Source organism: Urocitellus parryii, chromosome 11 (assembly GCF_045843805.1).
Source record: "Urocitellus parryii isolate mUroPar1 chromosome 11, mUroPar1.hap1, whole genome shotgun sequence".
Classification (NCBI taxonomy): Eukaryota; Metazoa; Chordata; class Mammalia; order Rodentia; family Sciuridae; genus Urocitellus; species Urocitellus parryii.
Window position 1 is genome coordinate 116,999,003 of NC_135541.1, and position 20,526 is coordinate 117,019,528.

The window sequence follows — 20,526 nt, forward strand, 5'->3', positions numbered from 1 at the left end:
TTTACATGAGTGAATTTTTAAAATCCCTTATAATCTTAATACTTTAAAAAATTTCACGTCTATTGTTTTCTAATTTCTAATAAACATACATTATATTTTCATATTTTAGCATGTCAAATCCTGCTTTTATTCCCTAAAATTTTTAATATACATTATAGAAGATGTCATCTTTCTCCCAAATAATGAATGAATTACCTGATAGAGATATCAGGATTTTTTTTTTCTTTTAGTATTGAAGATTGAACTGTATCGCTTATTTTGAGAGATTGTCTTGCTAAGCGTCTGATAATGGTTTTGAACTGAAACTTCTCCTGCCTCACCCTCCCAAGTAGCTAGGATTACAAGTGTGCACCACCGTGCCTGGCTAGGACTCATTCTTTCTGCTTGTTTCATTCCTGATACAGAGTGAACACCGAGTTAAGTACTCTTATAGGCAAGACATGAGAGAGACCAAGAACTTTCTCAACTATACCCGGAGCACACGTGGAAGCCTCAATCCTTAAATACATATTTCTATATATAACTGATTCTGGAACATGTCTATGGTTCTATGTCAAGAATTAGTATTAGATTAATATTCTACTGAGGGATTGTAATCTAATCAGTTAATACCAAGCCATCCAGACATTGGAGAATTACATCCAGTTATATAAGTGATATGAAAAGTCTGTCTCAGACTTTCACACAAGAGAAAAGTAGAAGTACAAAAGCTTATAGAGGAATAAAAGCAATATTAATGTGGCTACTCTGAGCACAGACTGACCATTTATTTGTAGAGTCTAGCGAGATGGCTATCGTATACAGATTCAGGATATAATGATAAAATCAAGGGGTGTCCTGGTGTGTGGGGCCACGAGAGAGACAGTCATGTAGTGAGTGGTGCTTGCAAGTATGTATCCTAGAGAATGGTCAGGTATTTCAGAGGAAGTGGGGTACAGGCTCAATGCTGATTAAGGCTGAATGAGAACCAGATTGTCCAAATACTTAAGAAAGACTCTTCTTATTCTGAAGTAACTTCTGCACTTCCACAAGCAAATACCCTCCTTTCTTTTGGCTCAAAAACTTCCACCTCTTGCAAGAAACTTTTCCAGTTTAATCTCAAGACATGCAATATTTTCATTCCATTTAATGGGATCTGCTTGTTAATCTTTTATAGATACCTTCTTGCCTTTAATGTGTTCAGCGACTGCTTTATGCCCATCTGTCTCTAAAAATTTTTTTTAAAAACATTTGGATCTGTAAATGATTCAAATACCTAATCCTAATAGATAAATGCCATTATTCTATTATTTATCTGGACTTTCTATTCATTCAAGTACGAATTGAGAGATGGTACCCAGCTGAGATCAAAGCTCACATGTTAATATCAAGATTTTTGATGAGAATATTGAGAATTATGGATATTGAGAATATAGGTATAAATGATTGTGAAACAGTAGCTTATTCTCACGAGGACTTCCAGGATAAAAATAATGATGGTGGTGGAAAAAGTAATGGTAGCAGTCTTGCCGATGGAGACTTTGAACACTGCAATTAGAACAGTGTTTTAACTATTCAATAAGCAATGATCAGAACAATGAATAAACCATGTGAACCCAGTGGAGGTGGGTGCTGATAAGAAGATGAAGGTAGAGTCGATCAGCACAAAAGTAATGGTGGCTCCTAAGGGAATTAATTGTGCAGGGAGATTAGTAGTGTTGGCTGAGAAATCTCCTTGCAAAGAAAAATTTAAGAAGATGAAATCGTTTCTGGGGCATCTAAGGTGTTACTCTCCATACATGCACGGGGATATCAAGCTGGATTTTCCTCTTTAATGAAAAACTCTATGATGACTGCAAAGCTTCTAATGGCCCAGAAGAGGCCATGTCCCTGGGATTAAATTCCAGAATCCAAAAATGAGAACTGCGAAGCTGAAACAAGTCATTGGAGAAATAGAGTTCATCTCTGTCATTTCTCTGTGCCCAACTTCCCGCCCCAGAGGGACCAATACTGAGAGGTAGCCTTAGTGACTGTAGGGAGCCCCTGGGAGACCCACATTTCCAGAAACATGAAATATAAGGAGGGAAGCATCGGGATAGAGAAGATGCTAAGGAGCATGCAACAAGTTATATTGTCATTAAAACAGGTAATGGGCAATGGAAATGCAGATGATAAGAGCTTAGCTGAGGAAGAGAACCAGGGGGTGGTTTTAACCTTTTCCACATATGGTCTGTTACAGTGTGGGAGTAAAACTCCAGGGATATTGACGCAGACCACACATCTCCATGCTAACCTGATAAGCATTTTTCAATGACTTCAGAGAATCACAGACCTAACGGGTTATAAAAGGGCTTTATAAAATACCTATTTAAACTTCTTCGTTTTAAAGGAAGTTGAATAAAGAGGGGAGAAATGGTCAGGCCCAATAGTCATTCTGAGTTAGTGGCAGAACAAGTTTGGAAAGCCAATTCCCAAAAGAATGCTTGCTTTGTTTCAGCCCTTCTTGGCTGCATCATATGGGTCTTACCTCATCCATTCTCGGCTCTCCCTAGCCCCTTTAGAATTCCTGATGCATGTGTCCTTTGAGATCCTTCCTTAAAACATCGTCTGTCTGCCCATTGATTCTTCATCCTGTTCTGCAGTTCTGAATTTGAAATGATCCCACAGACTCCTATTTCTTTCTTTCCAATCTCCTCCTCCTTCAGCCTTTTCTTATTTGGTGGGGGTGGGTGGGTACTGGGGATTGAACTCAGGGGCACCTGACCACTGAGCCACATCCCCAGCCCTATTTTGCGTTTCATTTAGGCACAGGGTCTCACTGGATTGCTTAGCGTTGTGCTTTTGCTTTGAACTCGTGATCCTCCTGCCTCAGCCTCTCCAGCTGCTGGGATTACAGGCGTGCACCACCACACCCAGCTTCCTTCAGCCTTAATGAGAACATTGTTGAGTTCTAGAAAGATCCCCCACCAAAAAAGCCTTAGCAATGACATCTTACAAAGTATATGTCTCCTTCCCCCAGTTCAGAATGGCCAGATGTTGGCTACAGCATAACAATGGGTGGATATCTTAAAGAATCTTGGTAATTTTCATTAAGGACTATAGGATGATTACCAAGAAAATTTTCCTCTCTCTCTCTCTTTTCTTAGTAGAGAACGTGGAAGAAAATCCTGGGGCAGAGACTCTGGTGCCCTAGCTCTTCAACAGGACAAGTGCTGAACTGTGCATCAAGGGACCCAAACTCCACTCGTACTGTTAGCAAGGGACAGTGAGTGAGTTTTTCTATTTCTAGCATTCAGTTTCTCTTTTACAAAGTTGGAAATTGTTTTGATAATATGCAAATTATTTTTCTGTACATATATTCTATTTTTGAGGTTCTGAAGAAATTTCTCAAAAGGAAGAATCCTAAAGTCCTACATCTTCTACCCTTTACCCCTCATTCCGAGAATCATGGATCATCTCAACCTGACTTGGACCCAGACTTTCATCCTTGCTGGTTTCACGACCCCTGGGACACTAGGACCTCTTGCTTTCTTGGGGACCCTATGCATTTACCTCCTTACCCTTGCAGGGAACTTGTTCATCATTGTCGTGGTTCACGCAGATTCTGGACTGTCCACACCCATGTACTTCTTCATCAGCGTCCTCTCTTTCCTGGAACTCTGGTATGTCAGCACCACGGTGCCCACACTGCTGCACACCTTGTTCCACGGGCGCTCCCCCATCCCGTCGGTCGCCTGCTTCCTCCAGCTGTATGTCTTCCATTCCTTGGGCATGACTGAGTGTTACCTGTTGGGAGTCATGGCGCTGGACCGCTACCTAGCCATCTGCCGCCCACTGCACTACCACGCACTCATGAGCAGACAGGTACAGCTGTGGCTAGCAGGAGCCACCTGGGTGGCTGGCTTCTCAGCAGCACTTGTGCCAGCCAGCCTCACTGCCACTCTGCCCTACTGCCTGAAGGAGGTAGCCCATTACTTTTGTGACCTGGCTCCGCTAATGCGGTTGGCGTGTGTGGACACCAGCTGGCACGCTCGGGTCTATATTACAGTGATTGGCATGATCAACACCTGCAATCTTGTAATAATTTTAGGACTCTATGGGGGCATCCTGAGGGCTGTGCTGAAGCTGCCCTCCGCTGCCAGTCGTGCCAAGGCCTTCTCCACCTGCTCCTCCCACATAATTGTGGTAACGCTCTTCTTTGGATCTGCCTTCATTGTGTATGTTGGACCACCTGAGATCCGAGCTGAGGGCAGAGACAAACTCATCGCCTTGGTGTACACTTTTCTTACCCCTTTTCTTAACCCTATCATTTATACTCTTCGTAACAAGGAGGTGAAAGAGGCTGTTAGGAGGGTCATCCAGAGGATGAGGACTGTATTGAAGACACCCTGAGGTCCTTTAAGGTTATGGTTCATCCATTTGGTAATTGTAGGATTTAATTGATTAGCCAAGGAAACCAATTTATTATTCAAATACTCTGTGAAATGTTCAATTAAAATGGACTGATTCTTGGATTAGGGCAAATTGAGAAATATAGAGGAAGGAGAAACAGAGTCCCTGGATCTACTAATAGGGGAGAAAGACCACATAAGTGAAGAAAGAGCAAAACCAATAATTAGAAAGAAACACAAATTTCTAGGTAGACAGAGTTTGTGCTGAGAAAATTTGAATAACTGACATTGACTCTGTGGTTGTAATCAAGTCTGGATACTTAGAATCAAGAAGGTTGTAACTGAGATTAACTAAAAGAAAAATATAAGGATACCTGGGATAAATGTTCAGAAATGGACTGAACATGAAAAGTGTGCCCACAAGAATATGAAGTCGAGTGTTGTTGGGTGATCTCATAGGAAAAGACGTTTGAAAGTGGAGAAGAGAATTTGTCTAACAGGACACTGAAGACAACGATGCTCAGTGTATTGGTGGTCTGAACTGAGCTACAGAAATACATCTTGTACTTTGAATTTGAAATAAGTAAGTCAACCAGGAAACATCATCAATGGAGTCCCCTGTGTGCAAAAATTGCTGGAGGAACCAAGAGAATATGTAAAAAAAAAAAAAAAAACCCAAAAAACCAGGAACACTTTCTGTTTTCAAGGAGCTGATCATCACTGTGTTTTAAGGAAGCAACAATCTCACTCTTTCTCTCTCCAATCTCCCACTTTCTTCCCTACACACACACACACACACACACACACACACACACACACACACCAGTAAGCAACAGTCACAACACGTTGCCTAACACCAGGAAATAAACTTAATTTTTACTCTATGCTTATCTGCGATAACAGGTATTGGCAGGAAGGGAATGAGGGGGGAAAAAGTGAGTCTCACAGTTTTACTCAGACATTTTCCCCAAATTTTGGAATCCTCAAATCCTGAGCATCCAGGTGATACTTGTCTGAAGGGTCTCTTCAGACCAGAGGTAGATTTGAAAGATCTTCCTATGACTGTCCCTGGATAACATGACTATAACCCTACTGAAAATACAACACGAAACAAACAAACAAACAAATAAAACCCTCATTTCAGGTAAAAACTATACAGTGCTTTTTCTTCTTTGCCACCCTTTTTAGTGATGGTGAGTAGGTTTGTGTTTCCTATTTCTGAATAAGTTCTCAATTTGAGTTTTTTCTATCATCTAGCCCAACTATGGACTATGTGGGCCCTATATAATGTGAAACAAATTTTAATATTGTACAATAATAAAAAGCAATCTTGTGGAGAGATAAACAGTAATTACTATGGGAAAGCTGGGATTCTTTCCTTTCCCATGTGAAAGCAGCTTTTTTTTTTTTTTTTTTTTGTGGTGAGAAGAGGCTCCGTTCAAGTCTCAGGTTAAACCAACACATTACTTTTGAAGTTTCCCTTTGAGCAAGCTTCATAGTTACTGAACGCCACCAGGAAGTCACTGAATCATTGAATTTTTTATTTGGACAGCATTTAAGATGTTGACTCATTTAACCATCCGACTCAAAGGGCTCCGTAACTACATAATAGAAAACTAAGGTAAGTGGTAGCAAGTCACAACAGTTCCTCAGCAATTTCAAAACAGACTGGGACTGGAGTAGCAACCAGGTTTTCTACTGGCTTTCTTTTGCTATGGTTTGGTTATCACGTGAGCCTCAGAAAGTTCATGTTAGGCAATGTGGCAATGTTCAGAGGCAAAAGGGTTAAGTTATGAGAGCTGCAATCCCATCCCACTTGATGGACTAATGATGCAAACAGATTACTGGGTGGTAACTGTAGGCGGGTCAGGCACAGCTGGAGGAAGTAGGCCACTGAGGTCAACCCATAGGGGATTTTATTTTGTATTTTTTTCTTTTTGGGGGGAGGGGATTATATTTTGTCTATAGCTTCTCTTTCTTTCTCTGTTTTTTTTTTAATATATTTGAGTTGTCAATGGACCTTTACTTTATTTATTTATAGGTAGCCCTAAGAATTGAACCCAGTGCCTTATACAAGCTGGGCAAGCACTTTACCTCTGAGCCACAACCCCACCTGGCTGGGTGGCGTGTCTATAGAGCACCCTCCTCAGAGTAACCCTCATCCCTGTGTCGAATGTCACCTGCCATGGGATTTTCCAAGGCTTGCCTGTCACCTTTCTGCTGACAACCCCCCCAGCCTCTCCATTTCCTTTCTGGAAGTAGGACTCACCTCCATACTTCACAGAATCATCCCCTGCTTTTGCCTGATTTCATGATGCCTGCTGACATGGGGATCCCTGACTACACAGGCATACCACTTATAATTGAAGATTACATGTTCAGTTTCTCATTAAATCTCCCACAGCAGGAAAATGGACAAATGCTTTTGCAAAATCAGTTAGTAGGTAAATACTGAACTCATCCAAAACATTTCAGTCTACTGAGAAAGAGGAAAGAGGAGAACATTTTTTAAAACCAGAGGATCGAATTATGCTGACTGAGGCTTGACCCTCCCTACCACCCCAGACAATTGTTTTGTTAATGTGGGTTTTACAGAACCTATATGAATCCAGAATCAGAATACATCTATCTTTCACTTAATCTTTTACTTAAATGTAGGCTATTAAAATTTTGAACATAATTTGAGCCTGTGGAGTAATTATTGAAAAGGTATTTTGCTGTCTACAGTCTTCAAAGTCTAAAATTAATGCCAATGTTTTATAGATCACTGATTTAGTTCTTTAACTCACTTATTAAACAAGTTGCAAAACCTTCTTAAACTTTCTTCAAATACGAGGACATTGATTAGTTGTGGAATAAACAAGGCCCAACAAATCAGCTGAAATCTTCTCAGGTACAACTTAAACATGAACAAAAATTTTTATTTTAAGGAGACTGTGCAATTCAGATTTGCTAAATTAGAAACTTTCAAGTGGGCAATATATTTACTATTATTATTATTATTATTATTAGGGGGATGAACGCAGGAAAGCTTTACCACTGAGTTACATCTCCAGTCCATTTTATTTTTTATTTTGTGACAGGGTCTCACTAAATTGTTGAGTCTGGCTTCAATCTTGTGATCCTTCTTCCTCAACCTCCCAAGTATCTGGGATTACAGGTGTGTACCACCAAGCTCAGCTAGCAATCTGTGCTTTGATATGCTCTGAGATGATTTAGATGTAGTCATGAACCAGGCTGGGGATGTACCTAATCAGATTGGTGAGACTGGAAGAAGAAACTGCACATGCAAAGCCCAGTTATTGGTTCTGCTCTGCCTAGGAGCCATCCAACCCTGGCTGCCTGCATTACTCCATCTTGCCACAGCAAGAACAGAACGTCTTTGGTTTTCAGTACTGCATAGTAATTGGGTAGAGAAGAAACAAAAGGAAAAATAACATGCCCACTCTCATAGTAATGTTTGAAATACCCCCACTGAGTAGTTAAAATATCAGGCAGATAAATCATAAGTAAAAAGATAAAATATTTGAGGGCAATAATTAACCAGACCCACCTAACAGAAGTATACAGAATACAGATCTACATCAAGCACAAGTGAAATTAAATGGTAGGCCATAAAACGAGTCTCAACCCAGTCAAGAGAATTAATAATATTAATTTTATATAGATCCTTGCTTCAAATAATGACATAATTAAATTGAGACTAAAAACTAAATAATAAACTTAACATGTCTATTCTTTTGATATTTAAAAAAAAATCTTCTCCGTTCCTGGAAAATAAGAAAGTCCTGACAATACTAATAAAAATAAAAGCGAGAGATGAGTAAAAAAATTAAACAGATTAAGAATGAAAAATTGGTTAGTTAGAGCTGCAGCAAATTTGAAATTATTAACAATGTATGCAAATTAATTAAATATTTTAATTGGCTAAATTAATTTCAAGAAAAATTGAACACTAGCAATATTAACTTCAGGAGAAATACAAAAATCTTATAATACTGAATTGGAAGTTAAAAATATAACTAGAAAGAATCAAATCCAGATCATGTAACAAATGAGTTCTACAAATATTACGTTTTTTTTTTTTTTTTTTTAGAGAGAGTGAGAGAGGAGAGAGCCACATCCCCAGCCCGAGTTCTACAAATATTAAAGAAAGGCAATCTATAGTTTTACACAAGTTCTTCAGGGAGCAGAAACACAACTTAATATGTGCTTTAGAGAGCTTGCCTACCGCTGATTTCAATGTGAACAAAACCACTAATGTCAAAAAAGAATTAATTTACTAACAAATACAAAAAATTCTTGCTGCAAGTATTATACTCCTAATAAATTATAATAATTTGAATTAAATGATTATGATTGAGTTTGGTTTATCTCCGGAATGTAAGGTTGACTCAATATAAAAGTCAATAATTTATCACACTAACAATAGGGAAAAAGTTATCTCATTTGATGCAGGAACAAGAAAACATTCAATATTCATTCATAATTGAAAAATAAGAAACCACAACAAAACTTATCGCCCATGTCCAGTGTGGGCAAGGGAATGGGTTTCCTTCAGCGGGAGGGGCTGGCTAAGAAATTAAAGCTAAGAAAAGTAGAATGGCGAAATGACCACAGAACACAGAGAGGTGGTTTCAAAGAGGGGCAGAGACCAGCAAAGCTGACCAACAGGTCCAGCTTCTAACAAGGAAAGGAGCCCGATGGCTTTTTTTAAAATATTGGAAAACATCAAAGGCTTTTGATAGAAAGTTCTTCACCAAATCAGGATAGAGATGGGGGCAGGTCGGCTGCTCAGTTACACCCCTCTCCATTGCTGCAAGGCACCTTTCTGGCAGAGTGGAGGGGCAGTCCACTTGCACTGGGGGATCTATCTCAGTGGGAGTGACATGAGAAGTTCCTTGTGCCAGATCTACCCTCTCACTGGCTATGATGCTGACAAAGGTCCTCACGGGTTTCACTGATAGCTTCCCACAAAACTACAAATAGAAACTTCTTTATTCTGATAAAGAGCATCTTTTAAATAAAGTAACAGACCTAAGAGAAAAGTGTGAAAAAATTTTCCTTGAAGATCAAAAACAGAACAAGATTAGTGGCTAACATAACTTCTATTTAATATTGTGCAGGATATACTAACTAGTGTAGCAAATGAAAAAGAAAAAGAAAGAAAAAAATTAATTATGGATGTTGTTCTTATTTCTATTGAAACATACATAATCACGAATAAACTAGAATTCAGAATGGTGGGCAACAGTGATACAATGGAATAGTGAAAAAATGAAGCTAATTGTATTACTGAATAACAGTAACAATCAGAAAATGCAAATAAAGAGACAGCATTTACAATAGAGACCACATATATGTGTGTGTGTATACATATATCCTAAGAGAAGTTCAAGACTTTTTTTGGAAAGTAATATATTTATATTTGAAGTTATTTCCACTTTCATAAATAGTGTGATAGAGCACATTCATGGATGCAGAAATTTATATCAGAAAAAAGGTATTTTCTCTAACCTATTGATGAAATAAAATCTAATATGAAATCCTGAAAATGTACTTGTGGAAATTTGATAGACTTTTTCCAAAGTCAAGCCTATTCATGACATTTAAGAAGATAGAAAAGGAGAAAAGGTGGTATATGGTGGTGATGGGTATTTCCACCAACCCTCAAGAGATTGAGACTTATAAGATTATGTTAGACTCAGTGGCATATGAGGGTGATAATATAAGAATAAATTATAAACTAAGCTTTGGTTTACATAATACAATGCTATCTTGGGGCTGGGGATGTGGCTCAAGCGGTGGCGCGCTCGCCTGGCATGCGTGCGGCCCGGGTTCGATCCCCAGCACCACATACCAACAAAGATGTTGTGTCCGCTGAGAACTAAAAAATAAATTTAAAAAAAATACAATGCTATCTTGAATCTAAAGTTTTCCTCTAATAGCTTTTCAGAAAGAGAACTATAATGGGCCATGTGGAAGGGTATTGAATCCATACAAGAAGTTTAAAAGTATTCAGAATTTGAATATTTGAGCAGAAGGTCATAGGGTGCCTGTTACAGTTAATAAAAAGCTCCACATTGGGTTCAGCTTAAAAATTGTCAGAGCATTTTTAATTTTTTTCAAGGTTGCTATAAAGTCGAGTTCAAGTAAGACAATAAAATGTAACCATGGCTTTCAAAATTAAAATCTCTTCTGAATGTTTATAATTTTTCTCTTGTAAAGCAATAGCTAAATTGTTTTTCTCTGATGGGGAAGCATCAAATTCAGATACATTTGAAATGATTAATCATAAATATGTTATGAACCATTCTAAATCCTTCATACTGGAATGCTTTATGACATCTTAGAATCTACTAAATAGTGTTTTACAGCTCATGACAAACGTGAGGGTTTATATTTTATATGCACAACAAAATTTAACAGCGATATTCTTTACTTCTTTCTGGAATGCATAGAAACAAAACATGAGTTTTGTGGTTAGGACAGATTAGCAAGCTGAGGGAGGTAATGCCAATCTCATTTAATAACTTTACTTCAATTTGGTTAGTGTGCACAATTGTCTAGTTTACAAGATTTTATATAATTTTATTTTATGCCTCTCCTCAATGATCAAGAGATTTATGAAAGTTTATGAATAAACTGATATTCAAATAATGTGCTTTTTAAAAGATTTTCTTTCATTTGTAGCTTATTTGCTTCCTCATAGATGGATATTCTTATTTTTGATTTTCCTTCTTCAAAGGTCATCTCTTCTGTTATCAGTGTATCTCCAGGTTTGCTGGAGTTGACTCTACCATAGCCCACTCACCTAAAGGACAATGCCTATGTGTTCTAAGTGCCAGGATGAGTAGATATAGAGCTGCAAATGTGTACATTGTAAAAACACACTGAAGCCCAAAGAGAAAACTTGTATGAGAATGTGCATTTTCTCTTTATGCATTTGGAACTTTTTGATGAACACTTTCTGGAGGAGGGTGAGATATATTTTCAGGGACTGTATCAAATGGGAGCATTTTCAAAATTCTAAAATTAGAGAAATGTTATTCAAAATAAAATGTGGAGTTTTTTTTTTTGTGTGTGTGGTGTGTGTATGCATGTGTATGTATGCATTATGTATGTGTGTATGTGGTGTGTGTATGCATTACCGTATTATGACCCTGGATCTAACTCTGGCCTGTGGATCGAATAAAATCTGCTGTCTGTTTTTGTAAATAAAGTTCTATGAGAGGACAGTCACATCCACTCCTTTACATATTGCTGGTGACTACATGTGTGCTTCAACAGCAGAGTTAAATAGTGACAGAGACTGTAGGACTTGCAAGGTCTAAAATATTGATTTTCTGCCGCTTTAAGGAAACATTTGCCCACAATTGCTCTAAAGTACGTACCTGACATTCTGTAAGTATAGGCTGGTAAACTTTACGTTGATTGAATTTTTATCTTAGCCATGTATACTTTTACTCTAAGACAACCTGTTTTTACTTTAAAGTTTGCTTTCCAGCCTTAGAGATTTTTAAATCTTAGAACAAATGATAGTCTCAGGATAAATTAATAAGTGGTCACGTACCAACTACATGTTGATTTCCAATTTGACATCTCTGCACTGCTGATTCTGAATTCTGAGATGGCTTCCTTAGATATTTTACATCATGTCTTTCCTAGCTCTGCTTAATTAATACCAGCACTCCTTACCTTTCCTCTCATTCTGCCTTCATGATCCCAGTCCTGTGGACACGTTGTGGATATGCTAGAGGGGGAGAAGGAAAATGTTGGTTGGATGAGAGTATGGTTATGAGAGTTTACCAGCTGGATGAATAACTTGCCCTAATGCATGTTAATTTAATGACTTCAAAGAGAAGGACCCACAGGTCTGCCACAGTGAGCTCTGCTGAATCAACAGTGATAACTAATAGCAGACAAGAAGCTAAAGAGCACACTTGTCAAATTGTAGTTAACTTAAAGTGAATAGAAGGCACAAAAAGGGCACCGGCAGAATCAAGATCTAATAACTTCAAGCACTGGGAAAATACACCAAATTCCACAAGACGAATTCTAATGGAGGCCGAAATTGATCTTGTGTTTGGTATCAAAACAAAAAGAGCAAGTACAATGACCATAACAAAACCCTTTAAATGAGTACCCATAGGAGAAGTCATGTTGACTACAGCCATTTATTAAGTGTATTTAATGCCTTCTCTCTGCCAGACATTGTGTACAGATATGGTGCTGAACAAATATGGAACAAATAAAAATGGTTTCTGCACTTATAATTCAGAAATAATGACACTGAATGAACTGTTAGAAATGGGACGAATTCAGAAATAGAGAGTGCTCTGGATACCTAAGCCCAGAAAATTTGGCCTAACCTGGGTATAAATGTTGTGTATGAGTGTGTGTGGAGAGTGGACTGGGGAAAGTCAGACAAGCCTTTCCTTGATTCATCCAACAAGTAGTTATTGGATGTGCCAGGAACAATACCAGGTACTGAATGATGGTGTTGAGGAAAAATTGGTCCCTGACCTCACAAACTTTTTTGATTTTTTGGTGAGAGAAACATATAACTATGTAATTAAAATCATGGTTGGGGCTATAAAAAAAGAATAACTGGGATGCAAAAAATAGAATAAGTATTGGGGGCCAAAATATTTACACAGTGGTTAGGTCAGACTTCCTTGAAGAGGTGATGCTAGAAGTGAATAACAGAAGGACAAGGAGAATTTACCTTGGTAAAATGGATCTGTTGTGGTTTGAATGTGAAGTGTCCTCAAAAATGTCACATGTGAGACAATGCAAGAAAGTTTGGAGGAAAAATCTAATCAGTGAATTAATCCCTGATGAGATAAATTGAGTGGTAATTGGAGGCAGGTGGGCTATGGCTGGAGGAAGTGGTTCATTGGGGGGGCGTGACCATGGGGTATATATTTTGTACCTGGAAAGTGAAGTCTCTCTTCCTGCTTTCGGAGCACCAGGTGAGCTGCTCTCCTCTGCCACACTCTTCCGCCATGATGTTCAGCCTCACCTCGAGCCCCAGGAATGGAGCTGGTCTTTTATGGACTGAGAACTCGGAAACATGAGCCCCGAAAAACTTTTCCTCTTCTACAGTTGTTCCGGTCGGGTCTTTCAGTGGTAGCAGCAAAAAAAAAAAAAAAAAAAAAAAAAAAAAAAAAAAAAAAAAAAAAAAAAGCTGAGTAAAACAGGATCTTAAACAGGAACTGGATTTTTTCAAGGATGATTCCAAGTGGAGGGAAGGGTGATTTAAAAACTTAGGCGACTTACCTGATTTCTATTTTTATGTGAAATGTCTGTAGCCTTTCTGCTCATTTCAGAGAGTGAGACAGTGACAAACCAAAGCCAATTTGAGAAAGAGTGACCCCCATAAGTCAAGGGGACTCCAATATACATGTAGGTTGGTTAAAGGCTGTTCTGTAGAAGAAGAGACTAAGACCAGGCATGAAAACTGTGTTCTTGTGTTTGCAGATCTGTCTTAGTTTATACGATGACCAACAATGTATAAGGGTTGTATTTCTTCACATCCTGCAAGCTCTACCATTGAGCTACAGCTCCAAACTTTTTTTTTTTTTTTTTTGGTGTGAGGATTGAACCCAGAGGCACTTAACCACTGAACTACATCTCCAGATCTTTTTTAATATCATGCTTAGGGCCTCCCTAAGTTGCTGGGGCTGGCTTTGAACTTGTGATCCTCCTGACTCAGCCTCCTGAGCCACTGGGGTTATAGGCGTGCACCACTGTGCCCAGCCTGCAGCCCTTCTTAATATATATATTTTTTATGAGATAGGGTGTCCTAAGTTGTCCAGGCTGGCTTCAAACTTGTGATCCTTCTGTCTCAGCCACCTGAGTTGCTGGAATGACAGGTGTGAATTACCACGTACAGCTCATTGTAGTTTTTAATTTGCATTTTCCAAATGGCTAAAGATGTTGAACATTTTTTTATATAATTAGCAGCCATTAGTACTTCTTCTGAGAAGTGTGTGTTTAGTTTATTTAGGATTTTATTTTTATGTGTTTTTTTGAGCTCTTCATATATTCCGGATATTAATCCTCTGTTAGAAATCAATTAGAGGAAGCGACAAGTAGATAGATTTAATTCATGAAAACTAAAATTTAAACAATCCCAAACTACACATTTATTTTAGTTATTTTGTAATATAGTGAACTCAAGGAGGGGAGTTTCAGTTAATGTTGGAAACATTAAAAACTAAAATAGTATAATGGTCATAGGGAGAAACTTAAAGTTTATAGACCATCAATTATGGACCAGATTTTATATTTCAGCATTTATGGATTTTATCTGAGAAAGACAAAGGCAGTGACATCCTAAACGGAATACCAGCATCAGACAGGGCCACTCTGTGACTATGTGATAACGTGAGGGTGGGGGAAGACCATTTACTCTGTTTAAATACAAACAAAAACAAGATCACCATACAAACCAGAGTAATTTTTCCTCTCCTAGATAATATGAATAGCTTCCCTGTCTTGGTCAATGCTAGCTTCAGTCTGCCTTCTAGATGTTTCAGGCCCCAGTAACTGACAGAACCTAATCCATAGCAAACTCTGCTTCCTTGAATCTTCCCCAAGTGACCTGAAACACGTCCACATCCTGTAACGATCCTTTCCCAATATCTTCTTACTGAAATGCTTCACAATTCTGGTGGTGTGTGATCCTCTTCATTGAAAAAGTCAAGGAACCTAATTTTGTCAAACTACAGGTGTGTTCCTTCTTTTTGATTTTAAGGCATTAGCATGCTATTTGATTCTCAAAGTAACTCAAATGTGCTCTCTTCCAAGGTGGAGAAAATAAGGCCATGAGATGCTAAGTTACTTACAACTAAGTTATTTGGAGGAGCATGTCAAATACCTGCACTTTATAAGTGAAGCAAGAAAGGTAGAATAACACATTTTACAGTTGATATAATTTTTATCACACTTAACTTTTACAACACACACTTAAACATGATAAAATACACGTTTGAATAAACAAGTGACTTCCTCAAGGCGCATGGGTAATCTGTAGTGGTCAAGAGCACAGGCCAGGAGGAAAGTGCCACTTTGTGCCCCTGTGGACGTGGTTATGTTTCATTGACCACCATCGATGCTTCTGGAGGTGATGGTACTTAGAAGTGATGACCACATGCCTGGGTCAGAATGCTTTGGTTTAAGATACTGACAGAGGCACCATTTGTGTGCCTGTGGGCAAATTGTTACATGCTCTGTGCTTCCATTCCTCAGGTGTAAAATGGGACTGACAATCTTCCCAACCCAATAATTACTCAATTATTCATAGAGTAATCCTGAATATTGTATCAGTTAATACGTGCATTGTGCTTAGGATACCATGTGTGGCCTACCAAAAGTTCAGTAAATGGGTGTTGTATCGGAACCAAAAATCGAAATAGAGGCTCCGCAACCCATGTTTGTTTATTTATTTCAGAAGAAGTCTCTCTTATTAAAGAGGCTTTTTGTTTTTAAAGGAAACCTTAGGCTTCTGTCCTAAGCAGTCACTAGAGATGTGGAGGTGCGGTTTGCAGGAAGGGTATAATGGGATAGCATAACATGTACTCCCTGATCCCAGCTCCCCAGGTGGCAGGAAAACTTGGCCAGCCTCCAAGGACCCTCCCAGGAGCCTATCCCTGAGCCCAATTGTCACCTGCCTCTGGGACTGGGTTCTCTTCCTTCCCTGTGTCCCTAATGGCCTAAGACTGTCAGTGTTGACTCTAGCATCCCTACCTGCAGGATAAGAATCACTGAGGAGGAGAAAAGGCTACTGGATCCAGTCTTGATCTCCCACATATATACCAAGCCAGACAAGACCAAGCAGATGATGCTCAGCAGTAGGTGAGCTGGGGCCCACGCCAGCTGTTGATCAGGAATCCAAGAGGTGGGATGGGCAAGGGATTTGAAAACAGATATTATTCTTAAATCAGAGAATTGGCTTAGTGGGAAGCTGACAAATAACTGGGTCTTGGCATACCCAGTTTTTAGATCTTAGAGCATCAGATCCAGGAGAGACTTTAAAGTTCATCTTCCTTTCCATTTGATACTTAATTTCAATCTACAATCAAGGGATTGACTAATACCTAGTTTGAAAATGTTAGGAGACAGAAAGTTGCCCTGAGTGCTGCTATGGAATGGTTACGTTCTAGCACAGATAGTAGAGAGTAGAAGTTTCTGGAAAAAAAAAATCATGCATGACATAGGAGCTGTGGCTAAGATCTAAAGAAATCAGCAATGAAAAGGAAGGGAAGGGAAGGGATACTGTCAGGAGCAGATGCATTTGGAAAGACTTCCATTATAGAAGGCCTTACCCAGATTCTGGATGTGAGGGCTTAAAGACACTTGGTGGTACAAGAATTTATGGTTAGAGGTCTTCAGAGTGCTCCTGAAATTATTCCATACTTGTTAGACCTTCCTTGACTTACACATACAATCAACTTCAGTCAAGCTCAGTTTTAGCAAGAGGAAGCATCATCAATAACAGTTCCTGTGCACAAAAGATGATCAAGAATATTGCTTTAATTCCTGTGGGTTGGTGGAAGTCAATAATGAGTCCTTAAACAGGACTAGGGGAGGTGGGAATAGACCAGATTTGAGATGCTAAGTTCATTTGGATATATGGAGCTTGAGATGTGGGAGGACAAGAAGGACATGTTCAAGTGCAGTTGGAAAATGTAATTTAAATTGGCATCAGAAAAATAATTCAAGTATATTTAAGAAAACTGAATTGAGTTTACAGTTCTATGTTTATTGTGGTAGTTATAAGCAGGGGAATATGCAATAATTAACGAAGTGCTACATTTACTCTCAATTACTTTACCAGTTTACAAAGACAGATTTGATATAAAGATAACAACAGTGTAAACAGTAGACAGTGTAAAGGTTATGAGGCTACAGAAGGTGGAATAAGTAACTTTTTTTTGAGAGAGAGAGTCAGGAAAGAATCATTAACATCTGACATCTGATCTGATTTTTGAAGGATGAGATGTGGTTTCCAGATGGGCAAAAAGGAAGAAAGATAAACCAGAAGTGATAAAGAAGTCAGGAGTGATAAAGAAGCACAGATTGTTATTTTAAAATATCTGTTTGCCATAATTGGAAAAAAAAAATGAATGTACAGTCTCTGTGGAGCAGAAGTAGTTTAGCAGAAATTCCTACAAATGCTCATTGCTCTGAGTGAATTTAACATTAAAAAATATCAAACCTATAATTTTATCCTTTTTTTGTGGTAGTGGGGATTAAACTCAGGAGTGCTTTACTACTCAGCTACATTCCCAACTCTTTTTATTCTTATTTTTAAGCAGGATCTTACTAAGTTGCCCAGACTGGCCTCAAACTTATGATCCTCCACCTCAGCTTGGGTGGCTGGAGTTACAGTTGTGCACCACGGTGCCTTGCTCTCAGGGCTTACTTGTCTTAAGAACACTTTTCAGTTACCCTGGTCTGAGAAATGTACCCCTGGGTACCCTGCAGTGTTTTGTACTTCACAGGTTATATTGAGAATACTGACAGATGTGACTGCATAGGTTGTAAGATTTCTGGTGCTAGAGATTATACCTTCTTGAATTTTGAATTTCTTAGGCCTGACACATATTTGTTCAATTGATTGTTATAAAAGTGTACCGAACAATGAGAAAAACTTGCTATGATATTAATCTCATAGACAAAACCAACCTTTTAGCCTTGACTAGAGAAAAACTGTGACCTGGGGAGAAGGGATGTTTGGGAAACTCACATTTATAAAGAGACATTAAATAGCAGGGAGTTAAACTGCATAAATTCAAATTATGTTTCTGAGAAATAGGATCTATGTAAAATGGAAAAGTGTCATCATCCTGCCATCCTCTGTATTCCTGTGTTTTCCATCTGTAAAATAAGCATAACAATGGTATTTATCTCATGAATGTATTTAGAATAAGTGCTATTATTATTTTTAGGGTGGTATTAACAATAATAGCAATTAAAGTGCTAACTTTAGATTTTAAGAGACAGAGAAAGAGAGAAATTGAATTTTGACTTAGATTTGGCCGTCCCCTTAATCCAGTTTTTTCTCCTTTCCTTGTTCACCTCAGTCTCTCATGGAGCAACGTAATCACTCAAGCCTGAATGAGTTTGTACTCCTGGGCTTCCCCAGTGTGGGACATGTCAGGGGCTGGCTTTTTGGGCTGCTATTGTTGGCTTACCTGTTCACAATTTGTGGCAATGCACTTATCTTCTTAGTCATACGACTGGACAGAGCCCTCCACAAGCCCATGTATCACTTTGTCAGTGTTCTCTCCTTCTTGGAGTTGTGGTACACAGCCACCACCATCCCCAAGATGCTATCTAATCTTCTCAGTGAGAAGAAGACCATTTCTTTTGCAGGATGCCTCCTTCAGACCTACTTCTTCCACTCCCTGGGGGCCTCTGAATGCTACCTTCTCACTGCCATGGCCTATGACCGCTACCTGGCTATCTGCAGGCCCCTCCACTACCCTGCCATCATGACCACAGCACTCTGTGCCAAGATGGCTGCTGGCTGTTGGACTTGTGGCTTCCTGTGTCCCATTTCTGAGGTCATCCTGGTCTCGCAGCTCCCCTTCTGTGACTACAATGAAATCGAGCACATCTTCTGTGATTTTCCACCTCTTCTGAGCCTGGCGTGCAAGGACACATCCACTAACGTGCTGGTGGACTTTGCTGTCAATGCGTTTATTATCCTTCTCACCTTTCTCTTTATCATGATTTCTTACGGGAGAATCATTGGAGCCGTGCTGAAGATAAGAACAGCAGCGGGCAGGAAGAAGGCCTTCTCTACGTGCGCCTCCCATCTCATCGTGGTCCTCATCTTCTTTGGCAGCATCATCTTCATGTATGTGCGGCTAAAGAAGAGCTACTCACTGACTCTTGACCGAACACTTGCTGTGGTCTACTCTGTCTTGACACCACTAGCCAACCCAATTATCTACAGCCTTCGGAACAAGGAACTCCTTAAGGCCATCAAGAGAACCATCTTCAGGAAGGAGGGGAAAGCTAGTCCTACTCACCACTGACCGTCTACCAAGGTCCTTCCCTTACCTCAAGGTTTACCTCATGTGCCTTCTTTTTTGTTGTTGTATTTTGGTGGTACTGGGGATTGAACCCAGGGCCTTGTGCATGCAAGGCAAGTACTCTACCAACTGAGCTATATCCCCAGCCCCCACCTCATGTGCCTTCTGCCTGACCTTGAATAATCGTTCCATTGTTACACGTACTCTGGATCCATCTCCTCTCACCTTCTTGTAGACTTTTTTTCTATTTCCTACCTCTTTACCTTTCTAGTTTTCACTTGATCAATACTTCCAGCATTTAAGAACACCTTAGTATTTCCGTTTTTTTTTTTTTTCTTAAAGAGTATACAATTTCTTTGCCACATATCTTTATCCAGCTAGAGGTCAATATCTCTGCTCCCTTCTCTACTCAAACATCTCAGTGGATCTCCTCCTCCTGTTCACTTTCTATTCACATTTTGACCGGTTTCAGTCTCATTTTGTCTGAGACCTTTCAACCAACATTTTGCCAAGGTTATTAATGATCTCTATATGATGCCAAATCCATTAGACCTTTCTTTTCCTTCTCTTACTTGAAATCTTAGGGCACATGACCAGTCCTCACTTCTTAATGATTTTTGCATCCTGACTTTCCATGGCACTATTTTTCCCATTTTTCCACCTAATAAGTCCTTCTCAGTATTCTTTACTTTGTAGAACTCTCTCGATTCAGACTTATGACTTCAAATACCATCACTATCAATGTTCATAAGTTTTTTTTATCTCAAATCCAGCACTCTCTTTTGAGCTGTAGACTAAACTATATCAAAGAGACAACCTAACAACCCTATTTGGATGTCTCCCAGGAGCTTAAAAAACATCAAATATGAAATCTTCAAAATTTCCAACCCTGAAAATTTGGTGTTCTTATTTCCCTCTGTTTTTGCCAAGAAATTATTGTTATTCTATTATGCTTCCTCTTCTGCAGTTTCTACTTCCAATTCATTACTAATATATGTCAGTTTTCCTCAAAGTATAGTTGCAAATCTGTTTAGTTTTTATTTTCTTACGTATTGCTACTCTAGTGTGAATCACCAACCTTTCTTGACTGAATTAATACAATAATA

The 20,526-nt window shown here is 39.0% G+C and overlaps 2 protein-coding genes and 1 non-coding gene across 3 annotated transcripts; 2 read left to right on the forward strand and 1 right to left on the reverse strand.

Moving 5' to 3' along the window:
- Positions 1-3,426: 3,426 nt before the first annotated feature.
- Positions 3,427-4,371, forward strand: LOC113196220 (olfactory receptor 10C1-like). Its single transcript, XM_026407989.2, has one exon. It carries the CDS (start codon positions 3,427-3,429, stop codon positions 4,369-4,371), a length of 945 nt encoding a protein of 314 aa, XP_026263774.2.
- Positions 4,372-18,469: 14,098 nt separating this feature from the next.
- On the forward strand, positions 18,470-19,423 carry LOC113196239 (olfactory receptor 6N2). The gene has a single exon (XM_026408012.2). It carries the CDS (start codon positions 18,470-18,472, stop codon positions 19,421-19,423), a length of 954 nt encoding a protein of 317 aa, XP_026263797.1.
- A 68-nt stretch (positions 19,424-19,491) lies between these two features.
- On the reverse strand, positions 19,492-19,564 carry Trnaa-ugc (transfer RNA alanine (anticodon UGC)). The gene has a single exon. It is a non-coding gene; the product is annotated as a tRNA-Ala (tRNA).
- Between the last annotated feature and the right edge of the window lie 962 nt (positions 19,565-20,526).

Excerpts from the sequence above, each read along its gene's own strand:
- LOC113196220 (XM_026407989.2), top strand. The coding sequence starts at position 3,427 with ATGGATCATCTCAACCTGACTTGGACCCAGACTTTCATCCTTGCTGGT.
- LOC113196239 (XM_026408012.2), top strand. The coding sequence starts at position 18,470 with ATGGAGCAACGTAATCACTCAAGCCTGAATGAGTTTGTACTCCTGGGC.